At 40.5% G+C, this 22,547-nt stretch overlaps 1 protein-coding gene across 1 annotated transcript in view; it reads left to right on the top strand.

The window, feature by feature from the left end:
* The window catches only part of RAD23B (RAD23 homolog B, nucleotide excision repair protein), a 47,586-nt gene extending 33,931 nt beyond the window's left edge, over positions 1-13,655 (top strand). The window contains exons 7-10 of the mRNA XM_058694664.1: positions 3,417-3,549; positions 5,298-5,425; positions 6,104-6,274; positions 11,160-13,655. Of these exons, the coding sequence (XP_058550647.1) occupies positions 3,417-3,549; positions 5,298-5,425; positions 6,104-6,274; positions 11,160-11,273 (546 nt within the window). The 3' untranslated portion in view covers positions 11,274-13,655. The remainder of the gene's footprint in view (positions 1-3,416; positions 3,550-5,297; positions 5,426-6,103; positions 6,275-11,159) is intronic.
* Positions 13,656-22,547: the final 8,892 nt, after the last annotated feature.

The raw sequence follows: 22,547 nt of genomic DNA, 5'->3' as shown, positions 1-22,547 counted from the left end.
ATTTTGAATAAGTTCTTGTCTTTTACTAGCATAAAATTTTGAGAAATAGATTGTTGTGGACATGGTGTTTATGACAGTGAATGTCTGTTATTTACAGATATGGCATGGGCTAAAATAATAGCATAGAATTTTGGAGCAACATTTAATTAGCTTTTTAAAAATCTGGGACGCCTGGGAGGCTCAGTCGATTAAGCGGCTAAATCTTCATTTCAGCTCAGGTCATGATCTCACGGTTTGTAACTTCAAGCCCTACATTGGGCTCTGCGCTCACAGCGCGGAGCCTGCTTTGGATCCTCTGTCTCCCTCTCTCTGCCCCTCCCCAATTCTCTCTCCCTCCCTTCCTCCCTCTCCCTCCTTCCCTCTCTTTCTCTCTCTCTCCCTCCCCCTTTCTCTCTCAAAAATAAAAAAATGAAAAAAAATTTAAAAATGTTAACATTTTATTCCATAATTGTCTTCAGTGTTTTACAGTATTATCAAGTTCTGAATTGCCCTAAATATCATCTTAGAAATCCAGAATCCTAACTCTTGTGGGGAATATAGTTCACAGTTTAACCCATTCATTTGTTTCCAGGTTGTACTTTTGTTAGAAACTCCTTTTCAGATAATAGCTTCAGGAGAGTCAAAGTCAAGAATGAGTAACTGTGCTGCCTCCACCAGTTATTTGCCTACTCATTTGTATGTGAGATTCACAAAACCTTTTATCATTTCCTCTTCTGAATTCTCTTTTCCATTGTCCTCTTGATGAGAGTCTTTAAAATGATGGTAGTCCATTTATCCGTTTGTAATTTAGGAATCATTTTGGATTGGTAACTATTGTGAGTTTGTTTGTGGTACCCTTCCCCCCCCCCCCTCAGAAAACAAACCCCATATTCTATTAAAGTATTACCTTTCCTTTTATGGAGTGACTTAAATGTATACCTGTGTGGAATTCTGCATTAGTTTAATGGAAGCAGGTATTTTAATCTAATAGATCTGAAGTTTTAAGATATAAAAAATAGATCACTGTTTTCAAAGTTGTTACTACTTTTTAGCATCAAATGCAAATGAATAGATACAAGTTCATGAAACACTTTATTTTCATTTTAATATTCATTTACTTTTGAGAGAGAGAGAGCGCGCAAGGGCGGGGGTGGGGGGGTGGAGTCAGAGAGAGAGGGAGAGAGAATCCCAAGTAGGCTCCACTCTCAACACAGAGCCCGATGCGGGGCTTCGATCCCACAGACCATGAGATCATGACCTGAGCCGAAATCAAGAGTTGGATGCTGAACTGACTGAGCCACCTAGGCACCCCATTTCATGAAATAGTTTAAAGTGTTTTTGATATATTTAGTGTTCAATTCATAGACTAAAAAGGGCCACCTTTAACTGTCACTAATTTTTGAGACTTCTATAGCAGTGATTAACTTTTTAGTTTAACAAACCTGTTTGAGATTTTGATGGAGGCTTTGGATCCTCAATCTGCATATAATCTGTCAGCACTTACGGATTTGAATTGGTGGAATGTCCGAAATGTTTGTTTCTAATAGCTGGAGGAACGCTAACTTGGGCAGCCATTACCCGTAATGCTATTCATTAAGCTTATTTTTTCGTATGTTTCTGATCTTGGCTTCTGATTTTTATTGGGAAATGGAAGAATTTACCATTACCATCTCTTACCCAAATGTTTTATTTCCCTCTTCATTCTCCTCCTTTCACAATCTGTGGATTTCATAAAGACTTTTAGTATGTTGTTATGAAAAGTCTTGTAAATCATGCATCAGAATAGTGTTCCAAAGTCTCAGTGCAGTTTTAAGTTACAACTTCAGAAGACGAATGGTACAAACCTAGAATAAGCATCACTTAAATACTGAAATATTTAAGGTTCTTTGATAACTACTTCTGTGAATTGTGAATAATCCATTTTAGTTTTTTCTATGTGATACTTTCTGGATGACACTTTCTTAGAACCATGGATCAATAGTGGAGATCCTCCTTCCTCAGCCACTATTGGCCACCTGCCCTGTCTCCATTAGGCTTTTATTCCAGGGTTCATTTCAGAGCTGCACGTGTGCATCAAAACCTGTTTCTTTGGATGATTTTAAGGCTAGGTTTACAAATACAAACCTTTTTGTCACTGAGCTGGTGAACGTTTCTATGAAGTTTAAAAATTAACTAGGGCAATGTATAGCATTAAAACCAGATGTGTCCAATTTTAATAAAATTTGTATTGATATTTTAAGTTTTTTAATAGTTGGCCTTATAAAACTGTACATTATTACTTAATATGCAAGTTTTGGATCTTTGGTGTTAGGTGTAACCTATGTTGCTATATGTAAACATCATTTTATGACTTCAGTTTTAAATTACAAATCTCCACAACTTAGTAAAATAGCTATTAAGTACAAGTAGCTATTTAAATTTAATAAAATTGGAAGTATATTTAAAAGTTAGTTTCTTTGGGGCGCCTGGGTGGCGCAGTCGGTTAAGCGTCCGACTTCAGCCAGGTCACGATCTCGCGGTCCGTGAGTTCGAGCCCCGCGTCAGGCTCTGGGCTGATGGCTCAGAGCCTGGAGCCTGTTTCCGATTCTGTGTCTCCCTCTCTCTCTGCCCCTCCCCCGTTCATGCTCTGTCTCTCTCTGTCCCAAAAATAAATAAAAAACATTGAAAAAAAAAAAATTTTTTAAAAAAAGTTAGTTTCTTTAGTAACCTTAGCCACATTTCAAGTTCTCAGAAGTTACACGTGATTAATGAGTATCTTTTTAAGTTTATATATTTTGAGGGAGAACATGCCACATGGGCATGAGTGTGGGAAAGGTAGAGAGGCAGAGAGAGAATTCCAAGCAGGCTTTGTACTGTCCGTGCAGAGCCTGACATGGAGCTTTATCTCATGAACTGTGAGATCGTGACCTGAGCTAAAATCGAGAGTTGGAGGCTTAACTGAGCCATCCAGGTGCCCTGTGATTAATGAGTATTTTATTGGACAGCACAGAGAACATTTTCATCATTATGGAAAGTTCTGTTGGACAGTGCAGCCTTATAGCAGTATGGGTTCTTCTACACCACACTCAGGTCATTTCTAATCTAACTCGGACATATACAGCTTCCAGATAAGTCTTAATCCTTTACTTTTATATCTGTTTTTGTTTATTTGTTGAGAGGGAGAGAGGCAAAGGGAGAGAGGGAGAAAATCCCGATGCGGGGCCTCAATCTCACAACTATGAGATGACAACCTGCGCTGACATCAAGAGTCGGTCGCTAGACCCACTGAGCCAGCCAGGTGCCTCATCCCTGTACTTTTAATTGACTCAGGCACCTGTTTGATGCTTTGAACAATTAGACAAGCACATTAAATAGATGAATAAATCTTTGACTTTGTGTAATATTTAACTAACTTTGAATGTGACAGGATATTTTAAAGCTGGGAAATTGTATTATAGGGGATCCCCGGAGATAGAGAAAGTCAGGCTGTGGTCGACACCCCTCCAGCGGTTAGTACCGGGGCTCCTCAGTCTTCAGTGGCTGCCGCTGCAGCAACTACAACAGCATCGACCACAACAGCAAGTCCTGGAGGTAAAGTGGGGTGTTTGGATGGGGAGGAAACGGTCCTGAATTTTTAGTGTAAAATGAATCTGAAATACCTTTGAGGTGAGGTTCTTTCCTGGAGCATTTGGATAACTCTTCAAACAAGTTCTCTATCCATTAATGTTAGAGAAGGGCCCAAAACAAGTTCTTCCAAGTAGATACTTAATACGTTCTTGCTGAAACATTAGCGCTCTAATTTTGGCAAAGGGTACATCCTGTTTAGCCTATGCCACGAAGAGATGCTTCCCAGTTTGCATTTCGTGTTACATTCTGAAGCCATTCAGAATGTTTGCTCACCTTGTCTCTTTTCTCTCCCTATAAATGTCATAAAGTGTGTATAATTTCAAAGCCAGTAGGATCTCAGTGGTTATTATACAACCAAAGAAATAAAACACTGGGAGGTTGGAAGACTTCTATCTAAAGGTGAAACCCAAGCTTGAATTCAACTCTCTTTACTGGCCAGAACCCACCCTCCCATTGCCAAAGGCATGACTACAGAGGAAAGCCTGGAGCCTGTGGTGGACCCAAGAGTTACTTCATTCTCTTTCATTCCTCATTCTGTATACAGTACTGATGAAGTAATTTAAACTGTTAATTTTGAAGTGGCCCTGCTTAGATGCTTCATAGAGCTTTTAGCTCTACGTAGGACAGTAAGCTCTGGTTGACAAAAAGCCCTGAATGCATTGTATGCAGTCTCCCAGAGGACAGGCGTTTCATTTCTGCAGAGTTGGCCTAAGAATGGAAAGAAGAGGCCCCAGCTTTGGTTCAGATTTGGGCTCCTGTCCCAATTAGCAGCGCTTACTGGGTTAACTTCACTTTCTGAGTCTCATTTTCTTCATCTGTGCAACCAGTGTCAACACAAAGAAGGATGAGCATGTTATGTGGCCATTTTAATTTGAATGATTCTTCTTGAATAATTTAGGAAATAACATCTAAAAGATGTTCCGTAATTCATCGCTAATCTCAAAAACATAATTATATGCAGTTTTTGGTCTCTTGTAGTATAATCAGACAACCACCACTACCCCAAAAAGTTACAGTTCTGTATTTTATTTGGTATCCTTAATATTTATTATTGCCGTGGGATTTAGGACTAAAGAGTTCTAGATGTATTAGTTAGTACTAGGTTGTCTTACAGCTTATTTATCTCAAGCTTTTGTAGATTGTAAATGTTTGAAGTTCAATGGTAATAACCAAAGTCATCTTTATAATTGTAATTTAAGTTTACTGATCTGCATATCTGAACTCTTAACTTCTAAGTATCAAATTGTCTTTCATTTACTTGGTTTAGAATTTCCCAGGGATTCAAACTCAGATTGTTTTTTTTTTTCCATGAGGGTTTAGGTTGTATTATAAAGTAAGCAGCTTTTTTGGTTTTGTTAGTCCTAGGTATGTATTTTTCTTAGGAACAATTTTAATATTTTTTATTTTGATAGAGTACATGCAAGTCATAAATTCTCATTATTTGATAATATCGAGTGCTCAGGACAGTTGTAGAAAAACTTTGTTCTTTCAGTTTTCCATACTCTATCTATGCTAATAGGAGTAATTTCTGTAGTATGAGACTTGGGAGTTGGTGCCGTTGAAAGATTTTTTGACATTATTTACTTCCTCTTGCACACATCTGAGAACTCATATTTACTTGTCAGTGTTTGCTGTCTAAAATTATGATTGAATCAGCTCTTTGTATGTGTGTAATTGCTACTTTGATTTAAAAATGTTTATGTGTATTTTAGGACATCCTCTTGAATTTTTACGGAATCAGCCTCAGTTTCAACAGATGAGACAAATTATTCAACAGAATCCTTCCCTGCTTCCAGCATTGCTACAACAGATAGGTCGAGAAAACCCTCAATTACTGCAGGTAACTGTTGAATCAATTTCAAAAGTGGGTTTACAGAGTATATCATTTTTTAAAAGTCCATGAGAACTACCTTCCCCTCCACATGCTCTAGAAACTGTTTTTTTGAGCTGCCCTCAATGGAATATGCTATAGATCAGATACACTAACAAAAGAGTCCAGGAGGGTGGAGGTTGGGTTAATTTAAGTTGGTCAAATAATAAGTTTGGAACCACTTTATTAAAGAATCTGAGAAGCTCTGTAGCAAAGAAACTGTTCATGAATCTTTTTTCCCATACTTACTGTTAGTGAAGCACTGCGTCTTAGAAACACACCCATGGGCTTATGAATGCCCAAGTCATGAAGTATTTGGGCTTTATACAGCATTGTACTGCCTGCTAGTGTGGAAGATATGTGAGGTCTGTTTCTTTTTATAGACCCTCCCCCCCCCCCCCCAAGCAATTTTTTAAAACTGATTTGGGGGCCAGGAGACGTTTATGAAAGAGAATTTGAATTCTCTTAATTCCCTAATTTCTTTAATACAAGAAATCACATCCTTCCAAGGATTACATAATCCAGAGTCATTCTAAAATATGGCAGTTGTAAAGTTCTAGCTCTCTTTTACTTGTATTTAGAATTCTTGGCTTCCTGAAGATACTTCTATCATTGTCTTGTTTTTTTCTGTCCTTCATATCACCACAGCAAATTAGCCAACACCAGGAGCATTTTATTCAGATGTTAAATGAACCAGTCCAGGAAGCTGGCGGGCAAGGAGGAGGGGGCGGAGGTGGCAGTGGAGGGATTGCCGAAGCTGGAAGTGGTCACATGAACTACATTCAAGTGACACCTCAGGAAAAAGAAGCTATAGAAAGGGTGAGTCGAAGTAAAACTAAAATTTGAGTTCCTCAGTCACACTAGCTGCATTTCAAATGCTCGGTGGTCACGTGGAGCTAGTGGCTGCTGCATTGGATTGCACAGGTGTAGATTATTTCTGCCGCTAGAGGTTGTTCTATTGGACAGAGCCAGATAGAGCATTGTCCTAAGGATTGTAGCAAAGACTGTCTATTTTCGTCCCTGCTCTCATATCTTGTCCTTTGTGAAGCCAAGGGACTAGCACTGAATACTGCTTTAGCTTTCTAAAATCGTTATAAATATATTTAAAAATTAAAGATTTCCTTTAGGTGTTAGCATTCATGAAGAAAATGATCTTAAAGTGTATGCTTAATGCAAGATTATCCATTTTTTTATATTCTAGATTTTACTTCACAACTGCCCTTAAAATGTACAATAGATATGTATATGAATTATGTATAAAAAAACATGTATATTAAACATCAGCTCCTGATACTGTTTTTCTGTTTCCATCCTTACTAGGTCATCCAGTTCATATTGAGGCACTGCAATAACTTAGTTTATGCGATACTATAAGTCATTCATTTTTCTCTGGGCTCCATGGTTAACATTTGTAAATAGGGACACAGCACTTGCCCTGCCTTATTTTACAAAGTGTTTTGAGATGGAAGTCTGATAAAGTGCATTTTAACTTAATACTTAGAAAAATCATCTGGGAGATAATTTGCCCGTATTTATAATAAAAACATATCAAATGTTCAAGGTTTATAATTACATGTTTCTTAAAAGGTACTTTATATATATCATGCTAGTATTTTCCTCCCTCAAATAACATAAGTGAGTGAATGACACTTGCCTCAATTGTTCTATAGCAAATTTTGTTTTGTTTTAATAATTAGGGTTAGTTACCAATTCTTGATTTCTGTTTTGGAGAAGAAATTTTTTCTTGTGTTGCTTGTGCTTTTGGTGTCATACTAAGAGAAGTTGTCTAATCCAAGGTCAAAAGATTTACTCCTATCTTGTTTCTGAAGAGTTGTACAGCTCTTATTGTATTTAGGTCTGATTTATTTTGTGTTCCTTTTTGTTTATAGAGTGAGGTGTAGGAGTCTGGTTTCTTTTTTTTTTTTTTTTTTTCTTTTTCTTTGGCATGTGGATATCCAGTTGCCTCTGCACCATTTACTAAAAATTCCACTCTTCTCCATTAAATTGTCTTGGCATCCTTGTTGAAAATCAACTGGCCATCATTGTGAGGGTTTACTGGGCTTTCATTTATGTTCCATTGATTTATGTGTTTCTCCTTATGCCAGTACCTCACGGTCTTGATTACTGTGACTTTTTGTAGTAAGTTTTGGAATCTCTGATTTTCTTCTTTCTCAAGATTGTTTTGGCTCTTTTGGATCCCTTGCATTCTGTATGAATTTTAGGATCAGCTTGTCTGATTTCTATAAGAAAAGTGAAAAAAATTTAAAAAAAAAACCAGGCTGGGGGTTTGATACTGTTTTTTCTGCAGACCAGTTTGGAGAGTATTGCCATCTTAGCAATATTAAGTCTCACCAAGCCTTGAATGTGAGATGCCTTCCTGTTTATTAGATTTTCTATAATTTCAGAAATATTCTTTGGTCTTGAGCTTGTATTTCTTTTGTTAAATTTATTCCTGAGTATTTTTATTCTTTTTGCTGCTGTTTTTATAAATGGAATTGTTTTCTTGATTTCATTTTTGGATTGTTCATTGCTAGCTGTATAGAAATACCGCTTAATTTTGTGTATTGATTTTATAAAATCTTACAACCTTCCTGAACTCATTTATTGTGTTTCTTAAGATTCCTGTCTGCAGGATATCAATTACACATAGGCATAGTTTTACTTCTTTTCCAGTATGGATGCCCTTTATTTCTTTTTCTTTCTTACTGTGTGTGTGTGTGTGTGTGTGTGTGTGTGTGTGTGTGTGTACGTGTGTACGCATGAGTGTGTCTGAATGCCCTATCTACAGACTCCTGTGTATTGTTGAATAGAGGTGGTGAGAGCCAACATCTTTGTCTTGTTCCTGATCTTAGCAACCTGATCTTAGGAGAAGGCAGTCATTCTTTCACCATTAAGTATGATGTTAGCTAAGGGTTTTATTAGATTCCTTTTCTATTGGGTTAAGTTCCTTTCTATTCTAGTTAATATTGAGTGTTTTTATCACAAAAGGATTTTGTGAGATGGTTTTTATGTGTTTATCGAGATGATCATATGTAATTTTGTTTCTTTTCTATTAGTATGCTTTAATATATTGATTTTTGTACATTGGACCAACCTTGCATTCTTAGGATCTAACTCCCACTGGTCATAGTGTAATCTTTTTTATATTTTGGTCTGATAGTGTTTTGTTGAAGATTTCCGATAAGGAACATTGGTCTGTAGTTTTCTGTGTGTGTGATGATTTTGTCTGGTTGAGTGTCAGAGTAATACTGGCCTTAGAGAATGAGTTAGGAAGTATTCCCTTTTTCTGTTGGTTGGAAGAGTTAATGAACAATTGGCGTTAATTCATTTGGTGGTTGGTAGAATTTACCAGTAAAATTATCTGGGCCTTGCTTTTCTTTTTGGGAAATTTTGTAATTACTAATTTAATCTCTTTATTTGTTATAGGGCTATTCAGATTTTCTGTTTCTTGAGTCAGTTTTGGTGGTTTTTGTCTTTCTAGGAATTGTGTGTTTCATCAAGAGTTATCTAATTTGTTGGCATAGAATTGTTCACAGCATTTTCCTTTGGTAGTTTTATTTCTATAAAAAGTAGTAGTGTTCCCACATCCCTGAGTTTTATAGTAATTTGAATCCTCAGATTTCTTGTTTTCCCTGTTAGTTTAGCTAAAGCATTTGTCAGTGTTGTTAATCTGAAGAAAAAAAGAGCCAACTTCTGGTTTTATTGATTCTATTTTTCTAGTCTTTATTTACTTTTTCTCTGATTTTCATTATTTTTCTCCTTCTGCTTGCTTTGGATTTAATTTTCTCTTCCTCTTTTCCAGTTTCTTAAGGTAGATCCTTAGGTTATCTATTTAAGATCTTTCTGAATATAGGTAGCTACAGCTATAAACTTCCCTCTAGGCACTGCTACAGCAGCATCCCGTAAGTTTTGGTGTGTTTGGTGTTGTTTTCATTCATTAGAGTATTTTCTAACTTTCTTTGTGGTTCCTTCTCTCATCTATTGGTGAAGGATTAGGTTAATTTCTACATATTTTGAACTTCCTAAATTTCCTTCTGTTACTGATTTCAGTATTCATGCTATTGTGGTCAGAGAATGTACTGTGAACAATTTTAATCTTCTAAAATTTTTTGAGGCTAGTTTTATGGCCTAACATGGTCTTCATGGAGGATGTTTGATATATACTTAAAAAGGACATGCAATCTTCTGTTGTTAAGTATTCCATAAAGTCTGTTAGGTCTGTTTGGTTTATGATGTTGTTCACATCTCTTTCCTTGTCAGTCTTCTGCCTTGCCTGGTTGTTGTGTCCAGCATTGAACATGATGATACCAACATTTCCAGCTATTCTTGAATCATTTGTCCCTACAGTTCTGTCAGTTTTGTTTCCTGTATCTTGGGGCTCTGTTATTACATGTATTTATAACCAAAGCCTTCCTGTAGTTTATCATCCTATAATGTCTTTGTTTTTAGTAACAATTTTCTGTGTTAATGTATTTTGTCTGATATTAATAGAATCGCTCCAGCTCTCTTTTTGTAACTGTTTGCATGGTGTATATCTTTTTCCATCCTTTTACTTTCAGCATATTTGTGTCTTTGAATCTATAGTGTGTGTCTTGTAGAAGCACATAGTTGGATCGTGCCCTATCTACCTTTTACTTCAGCTAGCCCAGCTTTAATCTGGACAAGAACTAGGTAACAATTATTTTTGAGTTATTTCTTCTCCTTTCATGGATGAGTAGTTAATCGTGCTGAATTGAGACTTCTCTTTTTTTTTTTAATTTTTTTTAAACATTTATTCATTTTTGAGAGACAGAGCATGAGCGGGGGAGGGGCAGAGATAGAGGGAGACACAGAATCTGAAGCAGGCTCCAGGCTCCGAGCTGTCAGCACAGAGCCTGACGCAGGGCTCGAACCCACAAACCGTGAGATTGTGACCTGAGCCGAAGTTGGACGCTTAATTGACTGAGCCACCCAGGCGCCCCTTTCTTTTTTTTTTAAAGGTCATTTCTTGATACAGTCTAACACAAGGTGATTTAGACGGTTGAGGAGAGGGTTCATAAAAAATATTTGACAAATATATAGTCTCTAGTGAATTAGATAATTATTAAGTCACAAGTGATTTTTAATAGACTAGGAAAACAAAATTAAGTGGCCGGTGTCACCATTTAAAATGCTGTAAAATTTAAGCAGATATAAACAGGACACGATATGTCTTGATCTCAAAATATATCATGTGGTATATGTTACATTGATCACCCATTTCTTTTAGTATGAAGTGTTTGATATGGCAAGGAGCTTGAGAGTGATAGTTGAAGTGATGATGAAGGACATGGCCTTCTTTACAAATAACAAAGTAGTTAAACTCCTCTCCAGTTGCTTTCATCTATATCTTTACCTCTTAGGTATTCAAAGCTGATTTACAAATTTCTGTAGGATCATTTATTTTTAAATAATCACAGCGACTAATTTTGAATATTAATGCCAATGAGTGTTAGCAGAGTATCTGTCTAATAGCTTTAACTAGGAAGAGAGAATTTTGTAGGTGGTTGAGCAAGGGTCTAGATTCCATCTAGCTGCTTGGGTTGAACGGTGAATCCACACTTAGATAGGTAGGCATTCACGTAACATTTTCAAGAGGTTTTTCGTGTCTTTCATGTTTTCGGGTCATGATCTGTCAGTACTGCTGTGCTGGAACCCACAGTGTGTTTTCTTTCTTTTCTTCCAGTTAAAGGCACTAGGATTTCCTGAAGGACTTGTCATACAAGCATATTTTGCTTGTGAGAAGAATGAGAACTTGGCTGCCAATTTTCTTCTACAGCAAAACTTTGATGAAGATTGAAAGGGACTTTTTTTTATCTCACACTTCACACCAGTGCATTACACTAACTTTGTTCACTGGATTGTCTGGGATGACTTGGGCTCATATCCACAATACTTGGTATAAGGTAGTAGATTGTTGGGGGTGGGGAGGGAGGGATCTAGGATACAGGGCAGGGATACATACAGTGCATGTCTGCTTCAAGTAGCAGATGCCGCAAATCCACACAGTGTGTAAAATATTATACAACCAAAAATCAGCTTTTGCAGGTCTTTATTTCTTCTATAAAACAGTAGGTAACTTTTCCTAGGTTTCACTCTTTTTAGTGTACTAGATCCAGAAATTTAGTGTAATGCCCTGCTTTATATTTCTTTGACTTAACATTGGTTTCAGAAAGAATCTTTGCTACCTAGAATTTACAGTCTCTATTTCATGGCAACACTGGATAATGGCTTTGTGAAATTGAAAAAATTTTGGAGCAATTGTAAACAGAAATGCCAAATTATTGATGGTTTTTGTTGCTGCTTCAAATACGTATTGAATTAATGTGTAAGAAAGCCCATTCTTTCATGTTAAATACTTGGGGTTGGGGAGGGGAGAAGGGGAACCTTTTCTTAAAATGAAAATAATTACTGCTATTTTAAAATTTCTTGATCATCGAATGTGAGACCCTTCTAACATGATTTGAGAAGCTGTACAAGTATAGGCAGAGTTCTTTTCCTGTTTACATTTTTTTTTTTTTTTTGGTTTGTTTTGGGAAAAAATTGGTAGGTGTCTAATTACTGTTTACTTCATTGTTATATTGCAGTAAAAGTTTTAAAACCACCATTGCATGTTTGCTTTTGATGTATCCCTTTGTGAAATTAGCACTTTGGGGCCAATGGAGAAATGCAGCATTCGTTTCCCTCTCTTCCCCTTCCCTCTGCAGAAATGTGTTTGTCAGTAAGTCGTGAGTTCAAATTGCTGCCTTTTTGCCTTTTTTTTTAAACCCACAAGATGCTGATTCAGTTCAAAATTAGCTAATGTTTCAAAGCTGGGTTTCTGATATTTATAAGTGTTTTTCCTTATTAGATAAGAATATATGACCATTAAAGTCATTAGGATTCTATTACTTTCAAAAAAGAAGGTGGACAAAAGTATAAATCCAGCATCTCTTATTGCGTTGGAAAGACTGGCATAATCTTTTGGAAGGGTTGGGAGATGCAGCTGGAAAAGTACTTTGGAAAATATACAATCAAAAATATCTCATGGCATATTAAAAGAAAATCTTAATAGCAGTGTTGGCTTTTATTTGGATTTTTTTCAGCTCTGTTTTTTATTAGACTCTCCTTCATTGGCATATTATTGGATCATAAAGAGGGGGAAAATATCTCCTTGTTTAGTTTTTCAAATCTTTTCTTCTGAATATAAACAAGACTGTTTAAAGAAATAATTTTTTTCCCCTACCATCTGATACTGAGTAAAGAAAATGAATTTGCACAGATGTCTCCCTGCATAATCTCTTGCAATAATCCTTAGCAAGGTTTGGAGGTGACTTTGAAGCTTTTACGTCATGCACTCGTACCTGTCTCTTATGAAAATAAATGAAGCCATGACTTCTCCCCACAGTGTTATCATGTAGTTTAATCTTCATGCTTATACCTTAAATACAGCAGACCTTTGGACTTTGTATTGCCTGTATGTTTTATAATGGATCATGCAAAATGTCTCAGGAGAATAAAATGAGGATTTGTAAATATGTTCATCTTTCAAGGCAGAGCATTGAGTTGGGAAGAGGGTGGCATTTCTGATCGGAGGATGGAATATTTTCATTTATTTTATGCCATTTTATCTGCTACCTAATTGCTCAGCATAGCGAAAACTGGAAAAAAGAAAAGCAAAAACCAAAACCCCAGCAGCAGACTCTTCTTTTCTCTGGAAAGTGACAGCAGAAGTTGGTGGCACGGAGTTTTTGTCCTTGGACAACAAAACCACAAATAGTGGGATTAATAATTACAAGAAGACAGTTTCAGGCCAAGTTTTGACCATTCTTTACAGTACCTTGTTTTATCTGCTTAAAGAATTAGCCAAGATGCTGTGAAAGAAATAGGCTTTTTGTGACCTTTTGCTGTTACCTTTAATTTACAGTTCTGGTAAATCTTTTAATGTAAGTGGCTCTTTGACTTTGGAATTTTTTTGCATTTGAGGTATTCTGTCATCTATTTCTTGAAATATTTTTATTGTTTAGTTTCTCTATGGAAATGTGAGGAAGCTTAAGTTTATATTTGTTAAATTCTTATTGCCATCCTCTAGTCAAATATGTCTTTTGCATTGTTTAAAAATACTGAAGTGTTCCACCATATAAATTTTTCCTGTACCATGGCTAGGATTCTAGAGAATTAATTATAAAATATTTTCAATACATTCACCATTGCATTTCTCATTTTTTTAAATAATTTTGCCATATAGAATCTTAGATTGAAAGTTGACAATGCCCCGTCACTGTTTTCTTCAGTAATTGGTGAACATGTAGGGGGGCCAGGTCCTAGTTTAATTTTCTTGGGTCTCCTCTGTTTTTCTCAACCAAAACATCAACACAAAGATGGGATACTTGATGTACCTTAAATCAAGCTTCATGATGGCTTTTAGAAATTTTAGTTAAATTCCCATTTTTCCCGGGCACCTGGGTGGCTCATTTGGTTAAGTGTCTAACTCTTGATTTCGGCTCAGGTCATGATCTCAGTTTGTGAGATCAAGCCTCACATTGGGCTCTGTGCTGACAGCATGGAGCCTGCTTGGGATATATTCATATTCATTCTCTGCCTCTCCCCGCCACCCCCCACTCTTCCCCCTCTTTCTATCCCCCTTCCCCTCTCTCTACCCCTTCCCTGCTACACTCTTGCAAAAATGAGTTTGAAAAATGAGTAAATTCCCGTTTTTCCCATGCTCTTGTCTTCTAGCAGCCAGCCTCAAACTGCTACAAAATATTCAACCAAAATTAGGCAATTTCAGGGAGTAAGTGCTTCCTGACCGAGTCCATTCTGGTGCGTTCCCTGGCTCTGAGGCTTGGCTACAACATGTCCTTTTAGTTGATCTCCCATGTCCATCTTGTTCCACTTTGTTCTTCTAAGCCAGGAGCTGGCAAACTGCAGTCCCATGAGGTAAGGTTTTCTTTTCTTTTTTTTTTTAAGGATTTTATGGTGTAAAAATTATTAAAATTTTAGTGTCTATAAATAGTTTTATTGAAATACAACCTTGCTCATTTGTTTACATATTGCCTGTGGCTACTTGTGCTACAGAGGTTTGCTGTTGAATACTTGAAACTGAGACTAAGGCCTGCAAAGCCTAAATAATTACCATCTGGCCCTTTACAGCGGAAGTTGGCCACCACTGTTCTGTGTGACTAGCCCATCATACATTAAAGTATATGATGCTTCCCGTTGCTTTGACATTCTTGGCTTCTTGACTTTGGGTCTTACCTTTGGTTTGGGTTGCCTGTGACTGTCACAGGTCCTTTCCAGAGTAGTAGTATCAAGCATCGTGTGCCTTACGTGCTAGCCTAGACTGTATGTGGTGTCTTCGGGTGCTACTCTGAAATTACTCTCTGCTGTTGCTGCGCTATTCCTTGCTCTCACGGCCAAATTATGAAATTTAGCACACAGTCTGAAGCTGAACCTGGCATAGCGATGAATTCACCAGAACAAAGAAGTGCAATGCATGCATCTGGGAATCCTTAGGCCCTAGGATCAGACAACTGGAGGAAGCACCTGACCACAGCTGGAAGAAGAGAGTACGTGGAACCCCCAGATGGGGGAGTGTAGACATTGGACCTAGTTGGGTGGCAAACTAGTTTCCAGAACAGAGTGCAGGGAGTTTGGGAATGGAGGGGCGGGGTGGGGAGGAGGGCAGGCAGTGACAAGGAGGGAGAGTGAAGGTCTAAGCTTGCTAGGAGAGAGATCCAGCACTGCAGCAGTGATGAGGGCACCACAGGGACAATGGTGCTGACAAATTGGCTGTAAAAGGTTTTCTCTATTGTGATACTTGATTGCGAAAGCAGTGGTCCCTCGGGTAGAGCTTTCACTGAGAGGAGGCTGGGACGACTATTGAGTTTGAACTACCATGACAACATTTGAATAGTAAAGGATCCTTCACCAGGTAGAGCGTGCATGATTTGTCTTCCAAGAGTACAGATTAGAAAACAGCCATCCCAGACTCACAACTCCTGTCTCTGAGTTTGCCGTTCTTCATGATGTACGCCCTCGTCTTTTCCCAGCTGGTTAGGCATGAGTTATTGATGTTAAGAGGTTGTAATCCTCCTCAGACAGTGAAATGGTCTTCAGAGCACCTGGGGCAGCTGTTCTCAATGCTGGCCTCGTCTCAAGCAGACTCCTCTCTTTCCCCCCAGTATTTTGGGCAGCTATTACATTTGTTGTGCCAAGAACATTGGGAGGCTTTGTCCTACACTTGTGCTGGCTCTCTAGATGGGCCTTCCACATGGAAGCCTGTGTCTCCAGCTGGTTACTGCCTATGGAATTGACAGCTTCTATAACAAAGTCCAAAGCTGTCTCAAAAACTCATAAAAATCCAGCGGTGAGTTTTAGAAGCAGTCTGGGTTTTATTTGCCTGCAATCACGGATTAGAAGAATACTTGATAAATTACTCAAAAGTGATTGGTTAGAAACTAGATGAGAATGAATGGGGTTGGTGCAGGTATGCCTTGGAACAGCTCGAGGATGAGTTATTTTCAAGTAATTCTGTGTACTTTGAGGTGATTTTTGAAACTTGAGTATTTCAGTCCTTTAGGGTTTTTTTTTTTTTTTGGCAGGGCTGGAGTTTCAAATTTCTTTTTGGCCAGTTAGGCCTGGTTTGACAGCAGTTTGTCTAATTTTTATTTTGTCTCCAGTTGTAAGGAAATTTAAAATTTGATAGTTTCACTAATTAAGTTATTTGGTTGTAAATTTTTTTTTTTTTTTTTTTTTTTTTTTTTATTTTAAGAGAGAGCCAGGGAGAGAGGGAGAGAGAATCTTAAGCAGGCTCCATGGTCAGCGCAGAGCCCGAAGAAGGGCTTGATCCCACAACCTCGGGATCATGACCTGAGCCAAAATCAAGAGTCAGATGCTCGACCTACTACGCCACCCAAGCACTCTGTAAGATATTTTCATATCTTTAACTTTGGTGTTATAATTTTTATACCGTGTTTACATTTTTTGCAAAGAGCATTAACAACTTTTCACCTCTAAACAATTGCAGACTTACAGAAAAGTTACAGGGACAGTACACAGCACTCCCCTTTACCAGCACCATCCCACCCCAAACCCATTTCAGTTGTGCAGTTGTCCCAGTTAATGTCCTCATAGCAAAGGGACCTGATTGATACAGGGTAACGCACCATGCTTATAGTTTGCTTCAGTCCATGTTCCTCAGTCCGTCCTTAGTCTTTATGACCTTAATTAACAGTTTTTTGTTTTAAGATTACAGGACCGTTGCCTTTTTTTCTTTTTTTTTTTTTTAATGTTTATTTCTGAGACAGAGACAGAGCATGAGTGGGGGAGGGGCAGAGAGAGAAAGGAAGACATAGAACCCAAAGCGGGCTCTAGGCTCCGAGTTGTCAGCACAGAGCCCGATGTGGGGCTCGAACTCACAAACTGTGAGATCATGACCTGGGCTGAAGTCGGACGTTCAACCAACTGAGCCACCCAGGCGCCCCGAGGACCGTTGCCTTCTAGAATGGCCCTCGATTTATGTTTGGTGTTTCCTCATGACTAGATTCCAGTTAAGGTGGTTTTGGAAGAAACAGAAGTGCCACTGTGCTCTTTTTCACTGCATCCCGTGAGGGGGGCGTCAGTTTGGCCCACTGCTGGTTCACTCTGATTGTCCAAGGCAGGTGGTAACTGCCAGGCTTCTCTGCTGAAGTTACTCATTGTCCCTTTGCATTTAGTAAACAGTTGTATGATAAGATATTTTGAGACAGAATATCCTATTTCTCATGAAACTTTGGCCCATTAGTTTTAGTATCCACTGGTGTTTCTTGCCTGAGTTCGTAGCACTAAGGTAGTTGCCAAGTGGTGATTTTCAAGTTGCTTAATTTCTTCTGCATTTATTAGCAGTCTCCCGTATTCTGGTATTCTCGTTCCTCTGCATTCGTGTGGGCTCAGGGTCCCGTTTTATTGAGCGGCATGTGGCCCATTGCTGCTGCGGTTTTGATGCGTGCATTGTCCCAGGTTCTGCAGTTGTGTGCATTCTGAAGGCTGGCTTCTGTGTTTCTCACCCCTCTTCCTGACTTCTGGCACAATACTGTACTCCAGGCTCTTGTACTTGTTGTGCTCCAGCGCCTCTTCAAGGAGCTCTGGTTCCCTTCCACAGATACTGTGTTTAGAAACCAAAACGTGGTGCTAGATATGCTCACTGCTTCTGGAGTCTCACTGCTCCATCTATATATAAATACTGATGAGTTCACCTCGTGCCTTCCATTCTAGTCCAGTGCCACCAGGTTCATCCCAGCTTCTCACCATCCAGGCTTCTGACCCCTTTCTTGGACGGTGAGATACTTGGCTGCCGTTAATGGTCCGTGTGTTTACTCATTTGTCACCTCCAGTGTGTGTGACCGGTCTTCTTAGGCACTCAAGCTGCCCTTGTTGTTTGAGTGCTGAGCTATTGCCCTGTTCAGCCACTTTGCACAGCTGCAACTTTCATGCTTCAGTTGTTACTTTTCACCAGGCTTAAATGGAGGCGAAAATGTGTTTAGTTGGGTTCTCCTGAATTCAGCACTCCAGAAATAGCATTTCTGCGAGGAGAAGGCCTTGTTTGTTCCCCTTGCTGTGCCACCAGATCAGTCTCTAGGTGCCCTGGGTCCTAGCACATGGAGTTTAAGTGCTGGGTGAGTTTCCCCAGTCTCTTCTACTTGGGACCAATGTGTGTTTTAGGTGCTAGAAGTGGTTATGGAGACGGCACGAAGGGCAGACTAGGGGAGGGGGATACAGCTCCCGCTCTGGGCTCTTTGTGATCTCCAGTGGGCCCCCAACCCCAAACTCTGCTCTATCATGTCTTTTGTCTTGGCACATGGCTGCTTCCTTGATTCATACATTCAGCAAATGATGAAGTCACCCAGGGCCAGGCACTTGGTTTGGGATTGTTCCCACCTCCTTAGTCTTGCTAATTCCTCAGTGTCCAAAACCATACAAGGCCCCTCTTCCTGGAAACCTGTGCCTTTCCTCTCTATCCCCAGAACCTAGTGAAGGGCTAGACAAGAGATGCCCAGTCAATATTGATCACATGTGGGCAGTGAACATATTGTTGGGGTGTTTGCATCCCTCCTGGGCATCTAGGCTCTCCTATCCCTTCTGTCACCCCCCAGTTCAGAAAGCTAAGAAGTTGAAGGGTGAACAGTATCCTGAAGGCTGCTCTGTTTTTGCTTCCTCACCCCAGGGATCTTTGCACTAGCTTCTGAAAGACTGACAATCTAGTGAGCTGGCTGGTTGTAGAGACAGCGGTAGCTGGCGACAAATTCCAGATGGGTCTCCATCTGAGACCTCAGTGGAGAGCAGACCAACAACAGCTGCACTCCTGAGAATTCCAAGCGGAGGCCAGACCAGAGGGGCTTGGGGGGTCAGCACTTGGACTAACCAGGCCTGGATTTCTGCCTTCACACCCCACACCAGCTACGTGACATCGGCCATGCCTCTCTACCTCTGTGCCTGGTTTCCTCATCCATCCATTGAGCCTGCCTCCAGTGAGAGGCTGGATGGGAGGGCATCCTTAGCAAAGCCAGGCCCATGTTCAGATGGAGACTCTGGGAGCAGATGTGGCCAGCCAGCAGCCCTCTAGTGAGCCAGACGACAAAGATTTGCAAAAACTGGGTCCAATACCATGCTTCTCAGTCATTTTTTAAAATAATTATTTTTCATAAAGACTAAAAAAATAACGTGGGTTTACTTAATATTTTTTTTAGATTTCTCATTTTGAATCAAATACATACTGATCGATGTAACCCAACATGAACAAAAAGTCTTGGGCGTCTCAACAATTTTTAAGAGGGAAAAGAGGTCCTGAGAGCAGACAGTGTGAGAGCTGCTTTAGATGATGCTTTAGGAAAGGTTTTTCCACTTTGGACCAGTCAAGTGACCCAGAACACACTGCTTGGGAAGGTCACAGGGGCGCTGGTGAAGGGATGCCTCTTGTCTGCTGGGGACATGTTGGAATATCAGACCCCTGGAGCTTTTTTGAGGCCCCTCTGCCATACTGCCCTCTGTTCCCGCATTCAGGATAACTAACACCACTCCGCTTGGCTTTCAACACCCCTTACAGACCTGCTCCAGCTCGTGCCTTCCACCTGTCTCCCTCCCTCTTTGCCACATACAGCAGGACGTCATTACCCAGGCCTTTCCACACCTCTGGCCTCTGCATATGCTGGTTTCTGCTTAGAGATCCTCCCATACTCCTCTCTCTTCGTGTGAACTCCTATTCAAGCTTTAAAACCCACTTCAATGTCGCATGCTTTGCGAAGGCTTTCCTGCCCAGGTGCTAGCAGAAGACTGCTCCCTTGTTCTACTCTGAACACATAACTCAGGAACTGTGCCTATCCGAGCACAACTATTTTTTTGCATGTTTGTGTTCTGGATATTGTGTCAAAGCCAAAGACAAAATTTGCCATATCTACCAGCGGCACTAGGAGCTCAGCACCCACGGCTAACAAGGGACAAGTTAGGATTTGTGCTTTGAAGGCTTGCCTATGGGGCTGGGGTGAGAGGAGGGTTGGTCTGACACTGTCAACAATAGTAAGTGAAAAGCCCAAGTGAGGGATGGGGAAATGCCAGGACCTGACAGAGAACAGGCTGGAAAGGTGAGTGCCCTCCGCTGTGCCCTGACACGCCCCCTTGTGGGGAGAGAGAGCCATGCCGTGGCTCAGGTGGGAGGGCACCTCAGGGCCAGGCCAGGGAGGAAGAACCAGCGCCTCTGGGTCATGGAAGACTTGAAGCCAGCCATAGGGAATAGGCTAGGGAGAGGAAGGGAATATGCCAGCCGAGAAAACCCAGCCCACACTGGACTGCAGTTGCCCACGCCGAGCAGGGGAAAGGAGGGAAGGACGCTAAACCCACAAGACCGTGGGCACTGAGCTTCACCTGCATTGACTCATTTAATCCTTGTCGTGAAGTGCCTCGCAGAGGAGGAAGCTGAGGCTCAGAGAGGGTGAGCCGGCTGCCAAGTTCTCATCACAACATAGCCGAGGGAGAATGGAACCTCACACCTGGCCCCAGGCCATGCCCAAGTACCTCTGTATGCCAGTTCTCTATCTGTACCAGTGTTGGGGGTGGGAAGACAGTAGGATCATCCTGGTCTGCGGAAGTCTTGGACCTTTGCCCTCCTATGACATGGCTAGAAGGAGGGGTACAGGGAAAACTCAGAGGATTTGGAGTCAGATGAGGATTTTTATTTCTTCTTCAGATTTGTATCACTGTACATGGAGTGGGTTGGAGGTGGAGAATTCCCTCTCTTTAGAAAAATCAACCTGTTTGGCTTCAGAACCCATCCAGACAGTTCGTGCAGACAAGAGGGCTGGGTCTTCTGGCCCAGCCTTCTGAGAAGCCTTCTGAGAAGCTCCCTGCTCCTTGCTCTCTGTCCCTGACCCACTCCAGGGGCCACCTTCCTGCTGGAGCAATGGCCCTTGATTGTGGATTCTTCAACCAGAGGCCCCTATAGCTGCAGGCAGAGGAAGGTGCCTGGGAGAAGTGAACCAACGTTTCCAAAGGGCCATTCTTCCTTTCCTGTCACCTGGAATGCCTTTTACAACCTTTTGTGTCCCTTTTGTGTTCCTTATGACTTCACAAAACTATAATCTCAATTCTCAATGCAATTCTGAGCAATGATGGACTCGCACTAATCCAGGAATTGACTTAGGCCTCATGAATTTCCCACTGTGGGCTTGGAACATACACACACACACACACACACACTGATGGCTGTCTGTCAACCTGTTCTCTGGGCCTCCAGAAAAAGTTCGCCTCCAGACCTTTGCGCATACTGCTCTAGGGTCTTTCTGGACACTTCTTTTCCTTGCTCTCCCATTCAGTCTTCTAGACTCAACCCAGGTATCCCCTCCTCCCCAAGCCTCGCAAGATCTCTTGCACTGGACCAGGAATTTCTCATGGTGTCCACACTGGCTGGAGAGCTTCTCATGATCCTCCACACTGGACCAGGAATTTCCCACAATCCCCCACACTGTAGTAGGAGCTTCCTATGATCTCCCATACTGGATAGAGAGCCTTCTATGACTCCCCAGCCCCATGCTGAATGGATGGCCTCCCATGGACTCTCCTGTCACACTTGCCACTGACACAAGCTTTTCCTTTTTTTTTTTTTTTTTTTTTTACATCACTATGGAAATCACTGTGCTCCTTCAGGGAAGGTCTGTATCTTATTCTACGTTTTCTTAGTGCCTGGCATCTAATAGTGCTCAGTACATTTTGGCTGAGTAAATGAACCAGTGTTAAGCGGTTTCAGAGCCCAGGTTAATGATCAAACCTATAAAGCCCTCCCGGATGCTTCCTCTCCCCCCCCCCCGCCCCCCACCATGGAAAAAACAACAGGGAATGGCTTTTATTTTCTATGTTCCTACAGCACAGGGATGTGGGTTCTCACTGCAGCTCTGATACTCATTTAACTGTGAAATCATCTTACTTCTGTAAGCCTTAGTTTCCTCATCTAAAAAAATGGGGATCTTTTTTTTTTAACAGACCTAGAGAAAATATTTTTTTTAGCGTAATTTATTGTCAAATTGGCTAACATACAATGTGTAAAGTGTGCTCTTAGCTTTTGGGGTAGATTCCTGTGGTTCATTGCTTCCATACAACACTCAGTGCTCATCCCAACAAGTGCCCTCCTCAATGCCCATCACCCATTTTCCCCTCTCCCCCTCTCCCCTATCCACCCTCAGTTTGCTCTCTGTATTTAAGAGTCTCTTATCGTTTGCCTCCCTCTCTGTTAACTATTTTCTCCCCTTCCCTTCCCCCATGGTCTTCTGTTAAGTTTCTCAAGTTCCACATATGAGTGAAAATATATGATATCTGTCTCTGACTGACTTATTTCACTCAGCATAATACCTTCCAGTTCCAACCACATTGCTGCAAATGGCATGATTTCATTCTTTCTCATTGCCAAGTAGTATTCCATTGTATATATAAACCACATCTTCTTATCCATTCATCAGTTGATGGACATTTGGGCTCTTTCCATAATTTGGCTATTGTTGAAAGCACTGCTGTAAACATTGGGGTACATGTGCCCCTATGAATCAGCACTCCTGTATCCTTTGGATAAATT

The sequence above is a fragment of the Neofelis nebulosa genome, chromosome 12 (genome assembly GCF_028018385.1).
Source record: "Neofelis nebulosa isolate mNeoNeb1 chromosome 12, mNeoNeb1.pri, whole genome shotgun sequence".
Taxonomy (NCBI): Eukaryota; Metazoa; Chordata; class Mammalia; order Carnivora; family Felidae; genus Neofelis; species Neofelis nebulosa.
The sequence above is the reverse complement of the archived record's forward strand: the minus strand, read 5'-3'. Positions and strand labels throughout refer to the sequence as shown.